This window comes from Misgurnus anguillicaudatus, chromosome 5 (assembly GCF_027580225.2).
Source record: "Misgurnus anguillicaudatus chromosome 5, ASM2758022v2, whole genome shotgun sequence".
NCBI classification, from domain to species: domain Eukaryota; kingdom Metazoa; phylum Chordata; class Actinopteri; order Cypriniformes; family Cobitidae; genus Misgurnus; species Misgurnus anguillicaudatus.
This window is the reverse complement of record NC_073341.2, coordinates 18,661,895-18,679,152: the sequence shown is the minus strand read 5'-3', so window position 1 is coordinate 18,679,152 and position 17,258 is coordinate 18,661,895. Positions and strand designations below refer to the sequence as shown.

Below are 17,258 nucleotides of genomic sequence, written 5' to 3'. Positions count from 1 at the left end.
AGCTAAAACCAATACCTCCACAAGGATGTGCAAACAAAGTAAGGTCTCAAGAATTGGGATACAGCAGCACAGCGCCTGAGGCGGTGGTGTCTTTCTTGTCCTTTGGTGAAAAATTCGAGCTGAATAGCAAACTCGCTGCGGGAGCTTACAGAGGTCATGACTGGAGAATAGAGGCTGTCCATCTCAGCATCCTGCTCTGAGCTTGTATCTTCTGGGAGCAGGATGACGCCCAGCCTCTGAAGAATGGACCTGAGAAAAAGTCGAAATGTACTTCTATTAACTTTGACAAACAGTACATTATGTATTTATCCAACAATTTAAATATGTATGAGATGTAAAGGGATGCTTCATTGCTGTTAATTTACTCAGTATGAACGAATAAACAATAAAAGTTCATTTTTGGATGAGCTATGCCTTTAAACAGGGCAATATTCTATACTTTTGTAGCTTATACCATGGGACTGGTGAATGCTTTATTCTGATTGGTTGAGAAATGTTCCACAGGTGTGCATTATTTTTCAATAAACGCAGACCTAACCTGTCAAATATGTAAGGAATATCAGTGTTGGGTAAGTAATAAAGTAATAAATTACTAGTTACTAATTACATCTTCAATCATGTAATTAGATTACTTTACAAGTTACTCTCTCCAAAAAGTATTTAATTACTTATTACTTTCTAAATCCTATTTAGTACATGATACAAGGATAGGCTTGAAATAGCTTGAAGAAATAATATATAAAATACATCAATTATTCTGGTCCCACTTTAGGGTCCAATTCTCTCTATTAACTATTAACTACTTTTGCCTCAATTAATAGTGAGAATTGTAAACTTAAACCATGTTAAATCCACTATTGTATTATAATATACACATAATTGTTTTAGAGTCCATACACAGTATTTAGTTACATCAGAAGTAACTGTAATTAGATTACAAGAAAAGTAAGAGTAATCCCTTACTTTACTTTTTCAAGGGAAAAGTAATTAAATTACAGTAACTAATTACTTAGTAACTAGTTACACCCAACACTAGGAATAATTGATGACAGGCCGTTAAATTATGCGCATTCTTAGTGAATAATAGTAAGTATGAAAAGTTCCAATCAGGATTCAAGCCCCACCATGGCACAGAGACTGCACTGCTTAAAGTTACAAATGACCTCCTTTTAACATCCGATCGTGGTTAAATCTCAAGTCTTATTTTACTAAACTTTAGTGCAGCCTTTGACACAATAACTCAGACAATATTACTTAATAGACTAGAAAACTATGTTGGCATCAGTGGTCAGGCGCTAGCATGGTTTAGATCGTATCTAACTATTCGCTACAATTTTGTTTATGTAAATGAGGAAGAGTCATATCACTCCCCGGTTAAATACGGCATACCGCAGGGATTAGTTTTAGGTCCTATCCTGTTCTCGTTATATATGTTACCTCTAGGAGACATCATCAGGAAACATAACATAAGTTTTCACTGCTATGTGGATGATACCCAACTTTACATCTCCTCTCATCCTAGCGAAACACACCAGCTCTGTAAACTAACAGACTGTATTAGCGATATAAGTGACTGGGTGGCACATAACTTCCTTATGCTAAACTCTAATAAGACAGAGATACTTATTATTGAACCGAATCGCTCAAAACATAATATGCCAGATTACAAGTTGTGCATAGATAGCTGCACGGTGGTGCCATCTTCACGATTAAGAACTTACGTGTGGTGTTCAACAGCAATTTATCCTTCGATAGTCATATCTCCAATGCCTCTCTTTCTCTCTCTCTCTCTCTCTCTCTCTTTATGTGTGTCTCTGTCACTCTCTTTCTAATAACTTCATTAATAACTGCATTAGAATGCTACGAACGCCTCAAGCTTCCATTGCAAGCTTTAAAATGACGTTTTGGAACAAGCAAAAGAGCCGTTGATGAGACGCGGAAGAAATAGTCCTACTCACAATAGCGATTTAAATACAAAAACCGGACGAATCCCTGTAAATATAAAATGTGATCGATGTCTTCGAGGTGTGGTAACTGTAGTATAAGCGGAATAATTGACATTATTGAAAAATAATGCACACCCGATGTGTAATGGCATCACCACCTCGGGTGTGCATTATTTTTCTAATAATTCAACGGCCCGTCGTCAATTATTCCTTACATGTTTTATTTCCTGATTTGCACTTACAATGGTGATCAATTTTCAGTGCACCAATAAATAATTTCATGTTACATGACCTTTAATTTTTCTCTGTACACAGGCTATTTTTTAACACTGCACCTTGAAGATTTCTGTATGTAAATGAGCTCTTTAATGATTGGTTAACCTTGTGTCAGCTCATCACAATGCAGTATAATTATCAGGGTGAATGTTAAACTGCTCATGGCTGTGATTTCATAACGTTTTTACCTTTTTATGTTTATGCATTTGGCAGATGCTTTTATCCAAAGCAACTTACAATGCATTCAGTCTGTACACTTTATCAGAACAGTTTTGTTTGTTCTCTGGGAGCTACACGAACAATTAGCTCTTATTGTCAAAGATGAAACATACATGTCCTTTACATAATGTTTTTTGCTGAGAAAAGCAAAAAATTTTGGCCTAAAGAGCAGTTCTAGATAATGCACACATTTGCATTCATGTGGGCCAAGTGCATGTGATTTGTTTTTTAACTGGATTCTAACACTAAGCCTAATGCATCTCATTAATACATTAACAATTGCTGCAGAAGCAATTTGTATAAACAACTATGAAGTCATTATTGTCGTAACCTTGCAAACGAATCACAAGCTTCTACAGAGTCTACAGTAAGTCTTCCGTATCATGAAGGAGTAAACTACCCCCTAAAACCCCACCCGTGACCGACTGCTGTTTTCAGCACTTGATACCACAATTGTTTAAGAATTGTATGTTTTATTACTTACCGAACTTTTACACGCTCTGTTAAATGTGTTCAGCTGCTTCCGCTGGCTGAATAATAGGCCGTGCAGTGGTGCATACTATTGCTTTAAAAACTGCTGTGTCCGCACGTGAAGAACTCAAAAAGTGTTTTTCTTAATGTCAACAGTACGGCTGACGCAGAGCAACATTTTTCAATTATGAAAGAAAGCAGGCAGGGAAATAAACTGTAAATAAAAAGATTTGCAGTATACTATGTAGTGTCTTGGGTTGGGTTTGAGTCTGTGCATGCTTACCGTAACCAGGTTGGTCGAATATGGGCAGGGTAGAGGATGTAGGGAACCCTCAAGTTGTGACAGAAAAGAGCCAAACAAATCAAAGCCTGATCGACGGCGCTCTGTCGAACACATACGTAGACAAGTGGAGCTTCCTACAGACACACACACAAAATAAGAAAAAATTGCATTGCACAAAACAAAAACAGGGTCATTTTCAAGCGTGCACTGTAAATAAAGTGTTACTTTATACTTGAGAGACTGTCTCTTCCTCTAGACCTTTTGTTTTAATGGTGTTACCATCCTCATTCTAAGGTAATAAAAACAATACAGTTCATTTTGTAAGGTTATACACCATTGAAAACATAGTTGTTATCTATATTATATTGCATTGCTGTCAAAATATCTTTCTAAAATGTACACACTGCACTGATGGTTAAATGTTTTACCAGAAACAAAGGCAAAGATAATGACACAGACTGTACGTTTTTTTGCAGTACATGTATTGATTTGTTGAGTGTGTAACTGTATTGTGTGATCCAGGAGTGTATCAGGGCCGCTCAGGTGGGCGACGAGTGTTTGATCTGCAGGTGAGCTCGATATTTTCACCAGTGATCCACATGAACTGATGCCGCAGAGATGCAAGTTCACATTGTTACAAAATCAGACTGCAAATGGCATGCACCAGAAAATCTGTTTTCTGCTGTTTTGTTTTGTAACCCACTTGCCCTAAACGGAGGAATTGCGAACACCAACAAAAACATCAAATGCTACAAAAAGCCTATCAAAGTGTGCTTATACAGCCATATAAAGGGTTATGTGTGACCAAAACCCTGGGGTGAAAAAGCTGACTGCAATAAAAATAAATGTCTAAACAGGATAGATAAAACAAGAGAAAACGACTCAAAAAAGACTATTCTGACCTGAAGCGGCCTTTCGGCTTGATGTGCAGAGCGTAAATCATCAATAATTGAGTTTGTGTCCGAAAAATCACGCAAATTTCATGAGAAAAATGTGTTTAACAGAATACAGTGAAACGAAACGAGAACAAAGGGGAAAAACAAGAGGGATAAAAAGATAAAACAGAATCATAAAGGAGGGTGATACAGGCTGAGAGAGACTGGGTGATAAATAGATGGTGATAAATAGAGAATGAGAGACAGCCAGTGAGACACACTTGGTTGAAAAAGGGTGAGAGACGGAGGGTGATAAATAGAGGTTAAGAGACTGTGGGTGATCAATAGAGGGTAATCAATATAGAGTGAGAGACAGCGGATGAGAGACAGAGGGTGATTAATGATGGGTAATCAATGTAGGGTGAGAGAGCAAAACAGGGAAAAGAGAAAACAGCTTGATGTGTATTACCAGTCGGGTGGCGCGGTGTAAAGCAGACAGCTGGTTGAGGTTCACTTGGACACTACAGAACATCAAACTGAAGACCTTTAGCATCAGCCAGCTTACCAGCCTGGGAAAGAAAGACGTTTGGTGAGAAATTAGATAAAAAAATAAAAAAGGTGATGAAGTCCTCTTTTACATTTAGATATTTAGCAGATTGTTTTATCCAAAGTGACTTGCAATAAGGAAAACAGTAAACTGATTCATTATAGGTTAGCAAAATAATTAGGATTAATTCAACTTAAAAAGAAAATAATTATTATATATGTATAATCATTATATATAATACAACCCCAAATCAGAAAAAATTGGGACACTGTAGTAATTGTGAGTGAAAAAGGAATGGAATAATGTTCAAATCTCATAAACTTATATTTCATTCACAATAGAATATAGATAACATATCAAATGTAAAAAGTGAGACATTTTGAAATGTCATGCCAAATATTGGCTCATTTTGGATTTCATGAGAGCTACACATTCCAAAATAAGTTGGGACAGGTAGCAATAAGTGGCCAGAAAATTATATATGTAGAATTATTATACATGTTATTTTAACAGTAGGAGCAAATTTATCATTTTGTGCCAACCACCCATATATGAACTTTTTAAATGTCAACTGAGAAAAAGCAGAAAACAAATAAATATTACAATACGATGTTTTTTATTATAAATTAAAAAACACTGTGACTTTCTTAAAGGTCACCTATTGTGTCCCAATTTAAAACACTTCTTCTTTACAGACAGTCTTCTGTTTCTCTAGTGTGTGATGTTTTAGCTCAAAATACCCTGTATGTAATTTATTATACAGTAGCATGTTAAAGTGCACCAATTTCATTTCTAAAAAACAACGTTATTTTGTGTATTTGGTATAATACAATGTGTTCGCTTGGTTTATGGATAAAAACACATTATTTTTCACATACCGTACATTTTTGTAGCTCAAATATACATGTCTTCCTGAAACGCACTAATTTTGTACAAAGCTCATTGATTTGAAAAGCGCTGTTTCCCTGATTGGGCAACCTGTACATTGTAATTGGCCTAAATACCTCTGATGTCAGCCGGAAATGTGACGCTCCTTACCATGTTTGAAAGATTCATACACAATGCAATGCTAACAGGAGTTAACTTACAGGCTGTAAGTCCGAAGCGGGATGAATTATGATAATGTCTGTCTTTTCTACATTACCAATCACAGGAAGTAAACTGCTGCCAACATTCTGTGTGTTTGTTGTAGTCCAAGAAAAGAGATTTATGTTGGAAACGATAGCTCGCGTCATCTATTACTTTGAGGTATGTACCTTTTGCATATCATTAACATGTACTAACACACAATTACATACCAAAGGAAATGTAAAATTGTGAATCAGACAATAGGTGCTCTTTAAAATTCAACCGCACAATTCATGTAAGTGTCTAAAACTTCCGAATGTAGCATCTATTTACAGATTTATCTATGGTCCAAGGTTGTGCGAAAGAGTGGAGGCGGGGACTAATTAGCATATTCATAGATCCGCATATACTAATGAGGCAAGGGTGTAGAGTTACATTCAAGCTGTTTTAAAGGATGGGGAAATTATTATCACAAAAAAAACTTTTACATATGCTATTATGATGCTCAAAGATGAGTTTTAAGTTATACAATTATCGACTACAGGGGGACTTTAGAAACTCAAACAGTCTGATGCATTTTAATTAGTGATTATTAAGATACGTGAGGTATATAAGACCCATTTGCTTTAATGACATTATGCACTCAAGCAGGCATGAATGCAAGTTTATGCAAAACCTGATGGTCCATACTGTACATACTCTCAGCATGATTTAAAATTTCCAAAGAGCAGCCTGTGTGCTTCAATGAAAGCAAAGAAATCTGACCTTTTGAACAAAGGATTAAACATGGTCTATGTGACATATTTCCTTATCTGATTAGTGACCTGGAAATAATTCAAAATCTCACATATTTCTTTGCGTTACATTCTTAAAGGAATAGTCTACTCATTTTCAATATTAAAATATGTTATTACCTTAACTAAGAATTGTTGATACATCCCTCTATCATCTGTATGCGTGTACGTAAGCGCTGGAGCGCTTCGATAGCATTTAGCTTAGTCCCATTCATTCAATGGTACCATTTAGAGATAAAGTTAGAAGTGACCAAACACATCAACGTTTTTCCTTTTTAAGACGAGTAGTTATACGAGCAAGTTTGGCGGTACGAAACAAAACGCAGCGCTTCTCCAAGCGGATCCAAAAGAGGAGCCACATTTTATGGTGTAATAGCACTTTTGGGAGTACTTCGACTCGGCGCAGTAACACCCTCCCTCTCCCATTATGAGAGTGAGAAGGGGAGCGGACTTTTCAGGCGAGTCGAAGTACTCCCAAAAGTGCTATTACGCCATAAAATATAGTTCCTCTTTTAAATCCCCTTAGAAAAGCGCTACGTTTTATTTAGTACCACCAAACTTGCTCGTATAACTACTCGTCTTAAATAGGAAAAACGTTGATGTGTTTGGTCACTTCTAACTTTATCTCTAAATGGTACCATTGAATGAATGGGGCTAAGCTAAATGCTATCGAAGCGTCGCAGCGCGCTCCACACTTACGTGCACGCACACAGATGATAGAGGGATGTATCAACAATTCTTAGTTAAGGTAATAACGTATTTTAATATTGAAAATGAGTAGACTATTCCTTTGAAGTCATTATTCAATTCTGGTTTAAATTAGATTTTGAATCTCACAAGCTTGTATATTTTAAGTATAAATGAGGAAAACCAATAATATTTAAAGTAGATTTAAACTACTTAAAGCACATTTCAATTTCCTGAAGAAACTACCAGTGATTATAAATAATCGTTTTAAAACTTTTAATGCGAGTCTTTGGTTCAGAATGAACAGAATGGTAGATTAGAGTTGTTTTGATGCTATATTAAAACTTAGTGTGTGCCTTGTTTAAAGTGTATTTAGGATTAAAGGTTTAGAAGAAACTCTAACCTCGAATTTTGTGAAGAATATTAATACAGGGTTGACTTTTACACTGCACATCAAATCAAATTTTAAACTTTTGCAGTTCACTTAAATGAAAACATGGAGTAACAAATGAATTTTTAAAGTGCACATAGAGTTCAATATGAGTTCAAATCATTGAGTTCAGTTCAATTATTTAGTTCACATAACATCATAATGTCCTTTTTTCAAAGGGTTTAAATTAGTCTTAGATGAATTATTCAGTAGCATGTCACACTGCATGACATTTAATAATAACTACCCACATATATCAGAACATAAATTATACTCAATTTCCTAAATAGTACTTAATTATACCTAAAATCTTCAAGTCTGTCTGATGGCCTAACACATACAGTAAGCATTTATGACACTTTTTTACTTCAAAGGAATTTTCAGAAGTTGGAGACAGGATGAGTAAGCTATGTTTGAACCTAAGAAGGGTGGGGGAGATGAAAGTCTCTGTGAGGTCCAGTAGTCTCCCAAAATGACCTGTGACATCAGACATCACCAGTTCTGTTGTCCTTATCTCTTTCGGGCTGCCTGTGGTTAGCAGAGCCTGCTTCACTCTAAATAAAACACAAACAAGTCACAGGACAAGACACCGCAGTGCAAACAAAGAGGATATTGTGTGATGGATGCATCATTACATACACAACAAAGCAAATGCCTTAAGAGGAAAAAATAAATAATGCTGTTCTGGACAATAAGACGTTATTTACGTGCTAGGGCTTAAATTAAACTGGATGATTTGATTGATCGTTATGATAATGAATAAACACGGGACCCATAGTAGGAAAAACAAGTACTATGGAAGTCAATGGGTAACATCAATAGTGTGCTTACATCATTTATCAAAATATATTCATGTTTCTTTATTCTATTGAACATAAAAGATGAAAACAGAATTTTCATTTTTGGGTGAACTATCCCTTTAACAAAGGAGAAATGAATCTTGAATAAAAATCTCAATGGGATCTTCATGTGAGAGGAACATAAGATGCCCTGAACACATCTCTCTCTCTCTTTTTTAATCAGTAAAAAGAACGAGTAAATGCACCTCTCGCTGATGTGGACATTGTGCCGTCTGTCTCCAGCAGGGCTTGGGTGAACATCACGACCCCAAACAAATACCAAACAACACATCCTCCTTACTAACCAGCCACGGTACCTGAAACAAATACACTCTTACCAGATTAGCATATTAAAAAGGAGCCCTTGTGTTTTATATTACAAATATTGTTTCATTCAGAGAAAATGAAAACAATCAGGGACCAATCAAGAGCAGGGAATAAATCAGCAGCTTAATCATGTTGATGTAGAATTGTATCACCAGGATTCAGGAGTGGAGGGGGGATTAAAATGGGACCGCCAAATCCCTCTTATTTACTCTAATAAAGTGTTTTCCAGAAAATTAAAAACAGTCAGCAAGGCAGGATTCCCATTTGATGGTCATCGCAAAGACCAACTACTAGCCGGTTGAAATATTGACCCCTCTTATGCAACACTTAGTATGAATTTTACTTTAAGTCACTTTTACAATAACATCTAAACATCTCGCAAGGTATTATTTGGTGGATTTCGTGTGGGCGATATGCCCATTTTGAGATCATCGTTTCGTCATCCTGTGAGATCGGGGGCGAGGGGCAGTAGTTTAATAATTTATTTATATGTTAATTTTTTAATCTTTTATGACAAGTCTCTTGATTGTTGAAAAAAGTAGACGATTAACTCTAAGGGCAACAGTGTCATGACCGCAACCTGATCCCATTAATCCGAGCGCGTCTTTATGCCCAGGCGCTCTGAAATTTCCTGCGTGCCAAAGAGCGGAAACAACAAACTCGCTGGTTCAAACCCCTGCGCGCCTAACAACCTCTCTAGTGCAAGGAAATGTCAGAGCCGTGCGTATTACAAGCTCATCCGAGGAAGAGCCAAAGTCATGCCATTATAAGTTTAGGTGCTAGGAGGAGTCCATGCTGCGCCTGTTTTATTTAGAGAAGGAATCCACGCACGATACAAGCTATCTCGCGCAAAGTGAAGCCCACAAACCCTCTCATGCGAGGAAAAGCACGCAATGCGCATGTTAATGTGAAACTATGTTGATAATAGAGGGTATGCACGTGACGTCACCTTCGGCGAAAATGACTGCGGTTACGCCCACTGAGTGGCAAAAGACAGAGTGGCAGCATTTGGGTACAGTGTGAAATCAGCGTAAAAACGCGTCTAAATGGGAAACATCTATTGTGCGATAGACTGTACTAACAGATTAACAAGAATTCTGAGCTATCGTTTCACAGACTGCCAAAAAACACAGAAATGAGAAGTAAATAGATCGTTCATGCCAACGTCCACTGACCACAGGTGGGTTGACAAGTTGCTAGGGTCACTATCAAGCAGATGTTTTAACTTTCTACTTAAAAGTATTTTTCAAGTATTTGTATTTTATCCGTGTTTTCTTTGGAAAACATACATTACAAAGCTTATTATCATAATTTTAACTCTATTACATTTCATAAATACAAGTTTCTGTTTTACCTTTAATATTTAAGTAAATTAACATACTTTTACTCAAGTAAAAGTACACAATTTAAATGTAATTAGGTATTAAATCAATTTTAATATGCAATATTAAAGAATACACAGTATGATTCTATGATTTAGAATGTAGTGAAGTAACGTTTTTCCCAAGACGAACACCCTAATAAAGCACAGATGCTTGAAAAACGTAACTAATGTACCTAAGTATTGTCCACCTCTGCTATCAAGTCCAACTAAATTCAATTTAAGCTGATAATAGTCAGTGTTACTGGCATTTTCGCAGCAGCCTCTATGAAAACCAGCCATTTTGTTGAACGTTTGCCACTCAACAGGGCGAGTTCTGGCGTGGTCACGTGGAAAAGTGACGCCAATGCATACCCTCTATAATAATAACTATCGCCAACATCTGTCATGAAAGCTATTTAAGTTATTGGCCATATGTCTAACAAAAATGCCCTGTGGTTTGATTTTGTGACATAATGCAAAGAAATTCAAGGACTTTACATGTGCCTAATAATTGTATGACGTGGAATCTTCTCTGAAAAACTGCAAGAAATACTTTTTTGCAGTTTATTGCAGTTTTTTATTCTCTGACTGAAGTGCATGTAACAGGCCCATGAGTCAGAAATACCAACAGTAATTATCCTTGAATCCTTTGAAGCTGAAGTTGAAAGATGCATCATTTTAACAGCTCGGATGAGGGCTTGAATTGTAAGATGTGCGTTTACCTGGTGTGTGTCTCATTCACAGATGTCAGGTTCTGAAAGCCCAGAGGAGGAGACTTGCGCAGCAACTTCAGACCCTGAGAGAGGCGAGAGGATATTTGATCAAACCTGATGGAGAGCACTCTAACCAGCCTCCATCACAGAATTCAGAAACAACGTCTGATCTGATGTCCTACATAGACTGAGATAATGACACACTTTAGGAAAGTTCAGTGTTCAAAATAGTACTCTATTAGTCTCACTATAAATCAAAGTCTTCAGTTCAACAGCTTGGAAAATGTGCTGTACTACAGTAAATAAAAATACATCATGTTTCTCAAAATATACTGACTAACACAGAACCTAAAACTATTGTCAGAGAAATATAGGCAAGACAAGGTGTGGGTTGCACCAACAAGGATTAAATTTAGCAAAGTTTAGAGATAATCTCTGGTTTGTTGATCCCAGTTTCATTTTAATTCGAGTTGTGTTGCCTCACTTAAATTTAAACACTGATTAACAAATCTTAGATTCAAACTTTAACCTGTATTTAACCTTCATCTGCGATTTATTTTGTTTGTGTAATTAAACAGCAAAAATGTTGCAACAAAAAGAAAATAAACAGTTTATGCAGGCAAAGGAAGTGAAACTCCTTTGTGATCAGCCTCTATTGCATGTATATAAAAAAATGTCTTTGTTTGTACTGTAGGATAGGGAGGGTATCTGCTTGACGCTTTAAAGACAACAAAACATATTATTGACAAATGCGTTGTTTATTAGATCACAATATTTGAGCTTCCCAATATATCCTGCCACACTGCTCCAACAATCAATAAAATGGATTGTTAAAATAGCATCAAATGTTTTTGTTTTGAATATGCCCTTTAGATTACCGGTGTATGTAGTGATCCATACACCGGTAATCTAAAGTGTGACAGAATATATTGGGAAGCTCAGATATTGTGATACAATAAACAACACATTTGTCATGTTTATTATTGTGATATAATAAACAACACATTTGTCATGAAGCTCCGCCGCGTCTGTTCATTCATTGCGTGTATTTAAAAAATGAGATGTCTTTGTATGTACTGTAGGATAGGGAGAGTATCCCAGACTTGACACTTATGTTACTTAGCCGCCAAACTCACTCTTTTGAGACGATGTGCTATAATAAACGCATCTTTGAATAGCGCCACCACGCTCGCGGTGTCTGTTTCTGATAGGGTTGCCAACTCTCTCACTCTGAAATACGGGACAAAATGTGGCCTGTCGCAGCAGTGCGTATATGGTTTTGTATACAGTGTATTCAAGTCAAAATGATAGCTAATCTTCAAATTAAATATTAATTTATAGCCCTGGGAACATACATGATAGGTTTATTAATAGTTTGTTAATTTACAGCAGGTAGCCTACTTTTAATACATAAGGCTACTTTTGAACCATTAAGTTTAACTTTACCTGTCTAAAACAAAACACTTGTGACTCCCGCACTAAAGGTAAATAAAACTTTATCCCCTTCATCTTAATCTTGTGACAAACTAAACTAACATAGATTCTATAAGATGTGGTCTTACAGGGTCAATATCAAAAACATAAATTAAAACACACTTACAGTATGTGAATCAGAAGCGCTAAAATGTCCTAGTAAAGTTGAAAATGATTAAATCCTTCAGATTGATGCGTTTTAGGCAGGTCTGGATTAGCGACCTCTTCCGAATTGAGACCAAACTTTGTAACTATACAAACAGCTAAGTAACGGACTATATAAAAAAGCAAACATAAAATCGTATTATTTGACACTCTTAAACGTGTACTGAATGTGCTGGGGATCTATGGTTGGATAAAAGGTGTTGTGATCAGCACTGCTGCTGCTTTTGGCTCCGCAAGGACTGACAGTGGATGACATCAAAGTACCGCGAGAGCATTTCGATAGTGGCTTCTGTAGGATTTCTCAAATCCCTCTCGCGGGATTTTGATGTTATCTGCTTGTCGTTGTGGCGCCACATGAAGTCGAAGCCTGTTTTATCAGTCACTGGTTAGATCAACCGTAGCAGTCAAAAAACAGGACGCGACACGTCCCATACGGGACAAATAAATTAGGCTTAAAATACGGGACGTCCCGGATTAATCCGGGACAGTTGGCAACCCTAGTTTCTGATCATTTACCGTGGGCTCACACCAGCCGCGTTTGAGGCATCAAATTCAAGTCTACCACGTCTAGTTTGCCGCTTGAACATTTTGAGTTTACTCGCTTCATTCGCACGTGAAATTCTAGTCATCGAGATATTCATGCAGAAATTCGCGTCATGGGAGGGCCTTCCATAGTCTTATATATATATTTTTATAGATATATATATATATATATATATATATATATATATATATATATATATATATATATATATATATATATATATATATATATATATATATATATATATATGCTGAATTCCTTGTTGCATAGCTTACACACAACCATGCTCTTATCGACGCTTCCATCCGTTCGTTTTTTATAAAAAAAATTCCCATCCACGGGGCCAACCAAAGCGATCTCATCAGCTTCTTCGTTCATGTTCACTGTGGTTTGTTGTTGTCTGAAGTCATGAACGCTAGTTGGTGCTCCAGTATAATCGGTCCGCCGAAATCGCAGAATCCAATGAGAAATGTTCCGCGGTGCAAAAATAAGTGCGATTAAAATGCGTTAAAAATGTTAAAGTCCCGGCCGTAATATATATATATAAATATATATATATAAATGTTTCTTTTTACACTGGCATATATATATATATATGAAGAGTTTGGTTCCAAAACGCAATAAATCCATTTTGACAAATTTTGGTAAAAACGTGTTTTCTATACCAAGAAAGTGACAAGATGAAAACAACTATTTTCTGTTACAAACTTTCACACAGCATCTTTAGGTTATAAAAACATAAAAAATTCAAATCCATAAGTTGATTTTCAAAGATTTATTATAAAAACGGATTATTTTTTCCACAAGATGCAATAAATCCATGACAAGTTTTTATTCAAAATGCTATAAATCTATTGAATCAATAGCCTATATAAATGTGCATTCATATTTGCCATGTTATATTCATTTAGTTGACTAGTTGTACACACTAATTAAAAATATAAACATTAATGTTATTAATCAAAACACTTACTTTGTCATATTAAGAACCCTGTCATTGCGGTTACTTGACGTCTTCGCTTAACGTCTTTCACAGCGATCGACTGTAAAATGTTTTTGGTCCTGCTCGATTTTCGTTGACTTTGAGTAAAATTATGTACAGTTTTTCATAAGATCCTCTGGGGTCAATGTGTTAGCATGAGAAGCTTGATGCTGTCGGGAGAACAAGCACCCGTCTCCCGAGTGCCTCTCAGGGAAATTGTTAGATGCTGATGGCTTACGTTTCTTTCCCATCACAGAAAACCACCACAGGTTTAGCGATGCAATTAAAGTATTATTTTGTTTTGTTTGTTGATCACGTAGTACAAAGTAGATGAGGAAAACCAGGACTCCATGTACTACGCGCGTCCGCCATTGCTTGTTTACATTGCGTGACTGGTGGGCTGTAATATCAGAAATGGAGTTATTGCGTTCTGTAAAAAAGTGGGAGTGGCGTTTGTCGCATTTTGGGAAAAAAGGGAGAAAAGATGACAGAATAACACGGCGGATATTGGATTTTGCGTAAAATTAAGAATTTACTTTTAACTACTGACCTGATATAATACTGATTTTGGCAGTAACTCATTTTTTTCAAAAATGGCGTTTATTGCGTTTTGGAACCAAACTCTTCATATATATATATATATATATATATATATATATATATATATATATATATATATATATATATATATATATGCCAGTGTAAAAAGAAACATTTTCTTAAAGTGTTCATGAAAAAGTAAACTTATTTCAAGTATTTTTACTGAAATCAAGACAAAAATACTAATTAAGAAAGTCATTTTTTTTTGCAGTGAGCCATTCAGAGGTGGACTTGCTGGTGTGTTTTGGATCATTGTCCTTCTGCAGAACCCAAATTCGCTTCAGTTTGAGGTCACGAACAGATGGCTTGTCATTGTTCTTTAGGATTTTTTGGTAGACAGCATAATTCATATTTCTATTTATCACAACAAGTCTTCCAGGTCATAAAGCAGCAAAACAGCCCCAGGCCATCACACTACCACCACCATATTTTATAGTTGGTATGATGTTCTTTTTCTGAAATGCAGTGTTACTTTTACGCCAGGCGTAATGGGACACATCTTCCAAAAAGTTCAACTTTTGTCTTGTCAGTCCACAGAGCATTTTCCCAAAAGTATTGGGGATCATCAAGATGTTTTCTGGCAAAACTGAGACGAGCCTTCATGTTCTTTTTGCTCAGCAGCAGTTTTCGTCATGGAACTCTGCCATGCAGGTCATTTTTGCCATTTGTGGAAAAACAGCTCTCACTGTGGTTCACTGAAGTCCCAAAGCTTTAGAAATGACTTTATAACCTTTCCAGACTGATAGATCTCAATTACTTTCTTTCTCACTTCTTTCTCATCATCTTGGCTAGCTTTTGAGGATCTTTTGGTCTACTTCACTTTGTCAGGCAGGTCCTATTAAAATGATTTCTTGATTGCAAACAGCTGCGGCAGTAATCTGGCCTGGGTGTGGCTAAAGAAATTAAACTCAGGTGTGATAAACCACAGTTAAGGCTGTGTCTGAAAACTCTAAATTGCTGCCTTCGGAGGCAGCTTTCCAAGGCAGGAAGGGATCAAGGCATGTCCGAATTCAATATTAGATTTACTTTCTGTCTCCTGAGATACCTATGCGTGGGCGTACATAAGAATGTGATTGGCCAAGCCTGGTCGAGTTCGAAAAAATAAAATGCCGAATTTAGTGTAAATAAAAGGTAGATTTTCACTTTTTACACCTTTTAATTGCATTTCTAGCGAGAAATTAGTATTGTAGTTTTCAAATGTGTGGTTAGTTATCACAAAGGCGCTCTCTGTTTATATTTCAAACACGCTGCCTGAAGTGTGTCCGAAAGTCTTTCTCTGAGCTGCCTTCATGCCTCCAAAGTCATTGCCTCATGAGGCAGCGAGGCAACGAGTCACTTCCTGAGTTTTCGGACGCAGCCTAAGTTATGGTTTAACACTTTTTCACACAGGGCCATGTAGTTTTGGATAGTTTCATTTAAAAACTGCATGTTGTGTTCACTTGTGTTATCTTTGACTACACTCTAAAAAAACAAATGGTGCTATATAGCACCAAAACAATTGCTTTGGATCGTAACGATAGAAGAACCATTTTTAGTGCCATATAGCACCGGTGAAGAACCAGTGAAGCACCAGTGAAGCACCAGTGAAGCACCAGTGTAGAACCATATAGGGGCCATATAGCACCACATATGGTTCTACATAGCACTATATGGTTCTACACAGGTGCTTCACTGGTGCTTCACTGGTTCTTCACCGGTGCTATATGGCACTAAAAATGGTTCTTCTATCGTTACGATCCAAAGCAACTGTTTTGGTGCTATATAGCACCGTTTGTTTTTTAGAGTGTAATATTTAAATTAGTTTATGCTCTGAAACATTAAAGGCGGAGTGCACAATGTTTGAAAAACACTTTGGAAAAGGAGACGGGCCGACTACCAAAACACTAGGGATGCACCGAATCCAGGATTCGGTTTCGGAGTCGGCCGAATACTGGGCTTTTTGGCGGGGTTCGGGTTCGGCCGAATCCTAGATTTTTTTTCCACCGAACCGAACCCTAGGCTTGCGCTACGCTGGTCGACGTCACGCAGCCGTTGATTACACACATCGGGTGCTGACGTGGAGATGAGCTTTTTCTTTCGGTCAGCTGGACACACCAAAACTTTTAAACACAGCTGAAAACACCTTGAGGACCCCAAATGCCAGCTGTTTTTCAGCCGAGCGCTTGGTAGCTGTGATGCTTCAGCTGTGAGCCGGTTGGTTGCTGTGGTAATGTCCTGCCCCTCCTCCACTGTAATTGGACGGCTGTGTGAAAACTGACATTGACGAGCGGAGCTTCTCACTCAAAGTTAAATATAGTTTTCAGCGCGGAGCTGCTTGCTTATTGGAAAAACGAGCGTGTCGCAACGCATTGCTTTCATTATGCATAGGCTTATAGTAATTGTCAAAATAGTTTTTCCAACTTGTCATCCTGGCATAATGTACAGTTAAAATTAAATGAAATGAAAAATACACTGCTGTGGACGTTTTTTACTTCATTAATGTGTTTTACTGTGTTGGAATAAGGATGCGAGTAGGATTCGGTATTCGGTTTCGGATTCGGCCGAATCTTAAACGGTGGATTCGGGATTCGGCCGAACCTAAAAAATCTGGATTCGGTGCATCCCTACAAAACACACTTGTAGCCAATCAGCAGTAAGGGGCGTGTCTACTTACCGA

At 37.0% G+C, this 17,258-nt stretch overlaps 1 protein-coding gene across 7 annotated transcripts in view; it reads right to left on the bottom strand.

Moving 5' to 3' along the window:
* The window catches only part of gpat2 (glycerol-3-phosphate acyltransferase 2, mitochondrial), a 71,880-nt gene that overhangs the window by 31,981 nt on the left and 22,641 nt on the right, over positions 1-17,258 (bottom strand). For all 7 annotated transcript variants that reach the window (XM_055167415.2, XM_055167418.2, XM_055167421.2 and 4 more), the window contains exons 4-9: positions 10,848-10,921; positions 8,642-8,752; positions 8,016-8,150; positions 4,540-4,639; positions 3,196-3,329; positions 150-249 (exon numbers count right to left, since the gene is read on the bottom strand). In XM_055167415.2, coding sequence (XP_055023390.2) covers positions 150-249; positions 3,196-3,329; positions 4,540-4,639; positions 8,016-8,150; positions 8,642-8,752; positions 10,848-10,921 — 654 coding nt within the window. The remainder of the gene's footprint in view (positions 1-149; positions 250-3,195; positions 3,330-4,539; positions 4,640-8,015; positions 8,151-8,641; positions 8,753-10,847; positions 10,922-17,258) is intronic.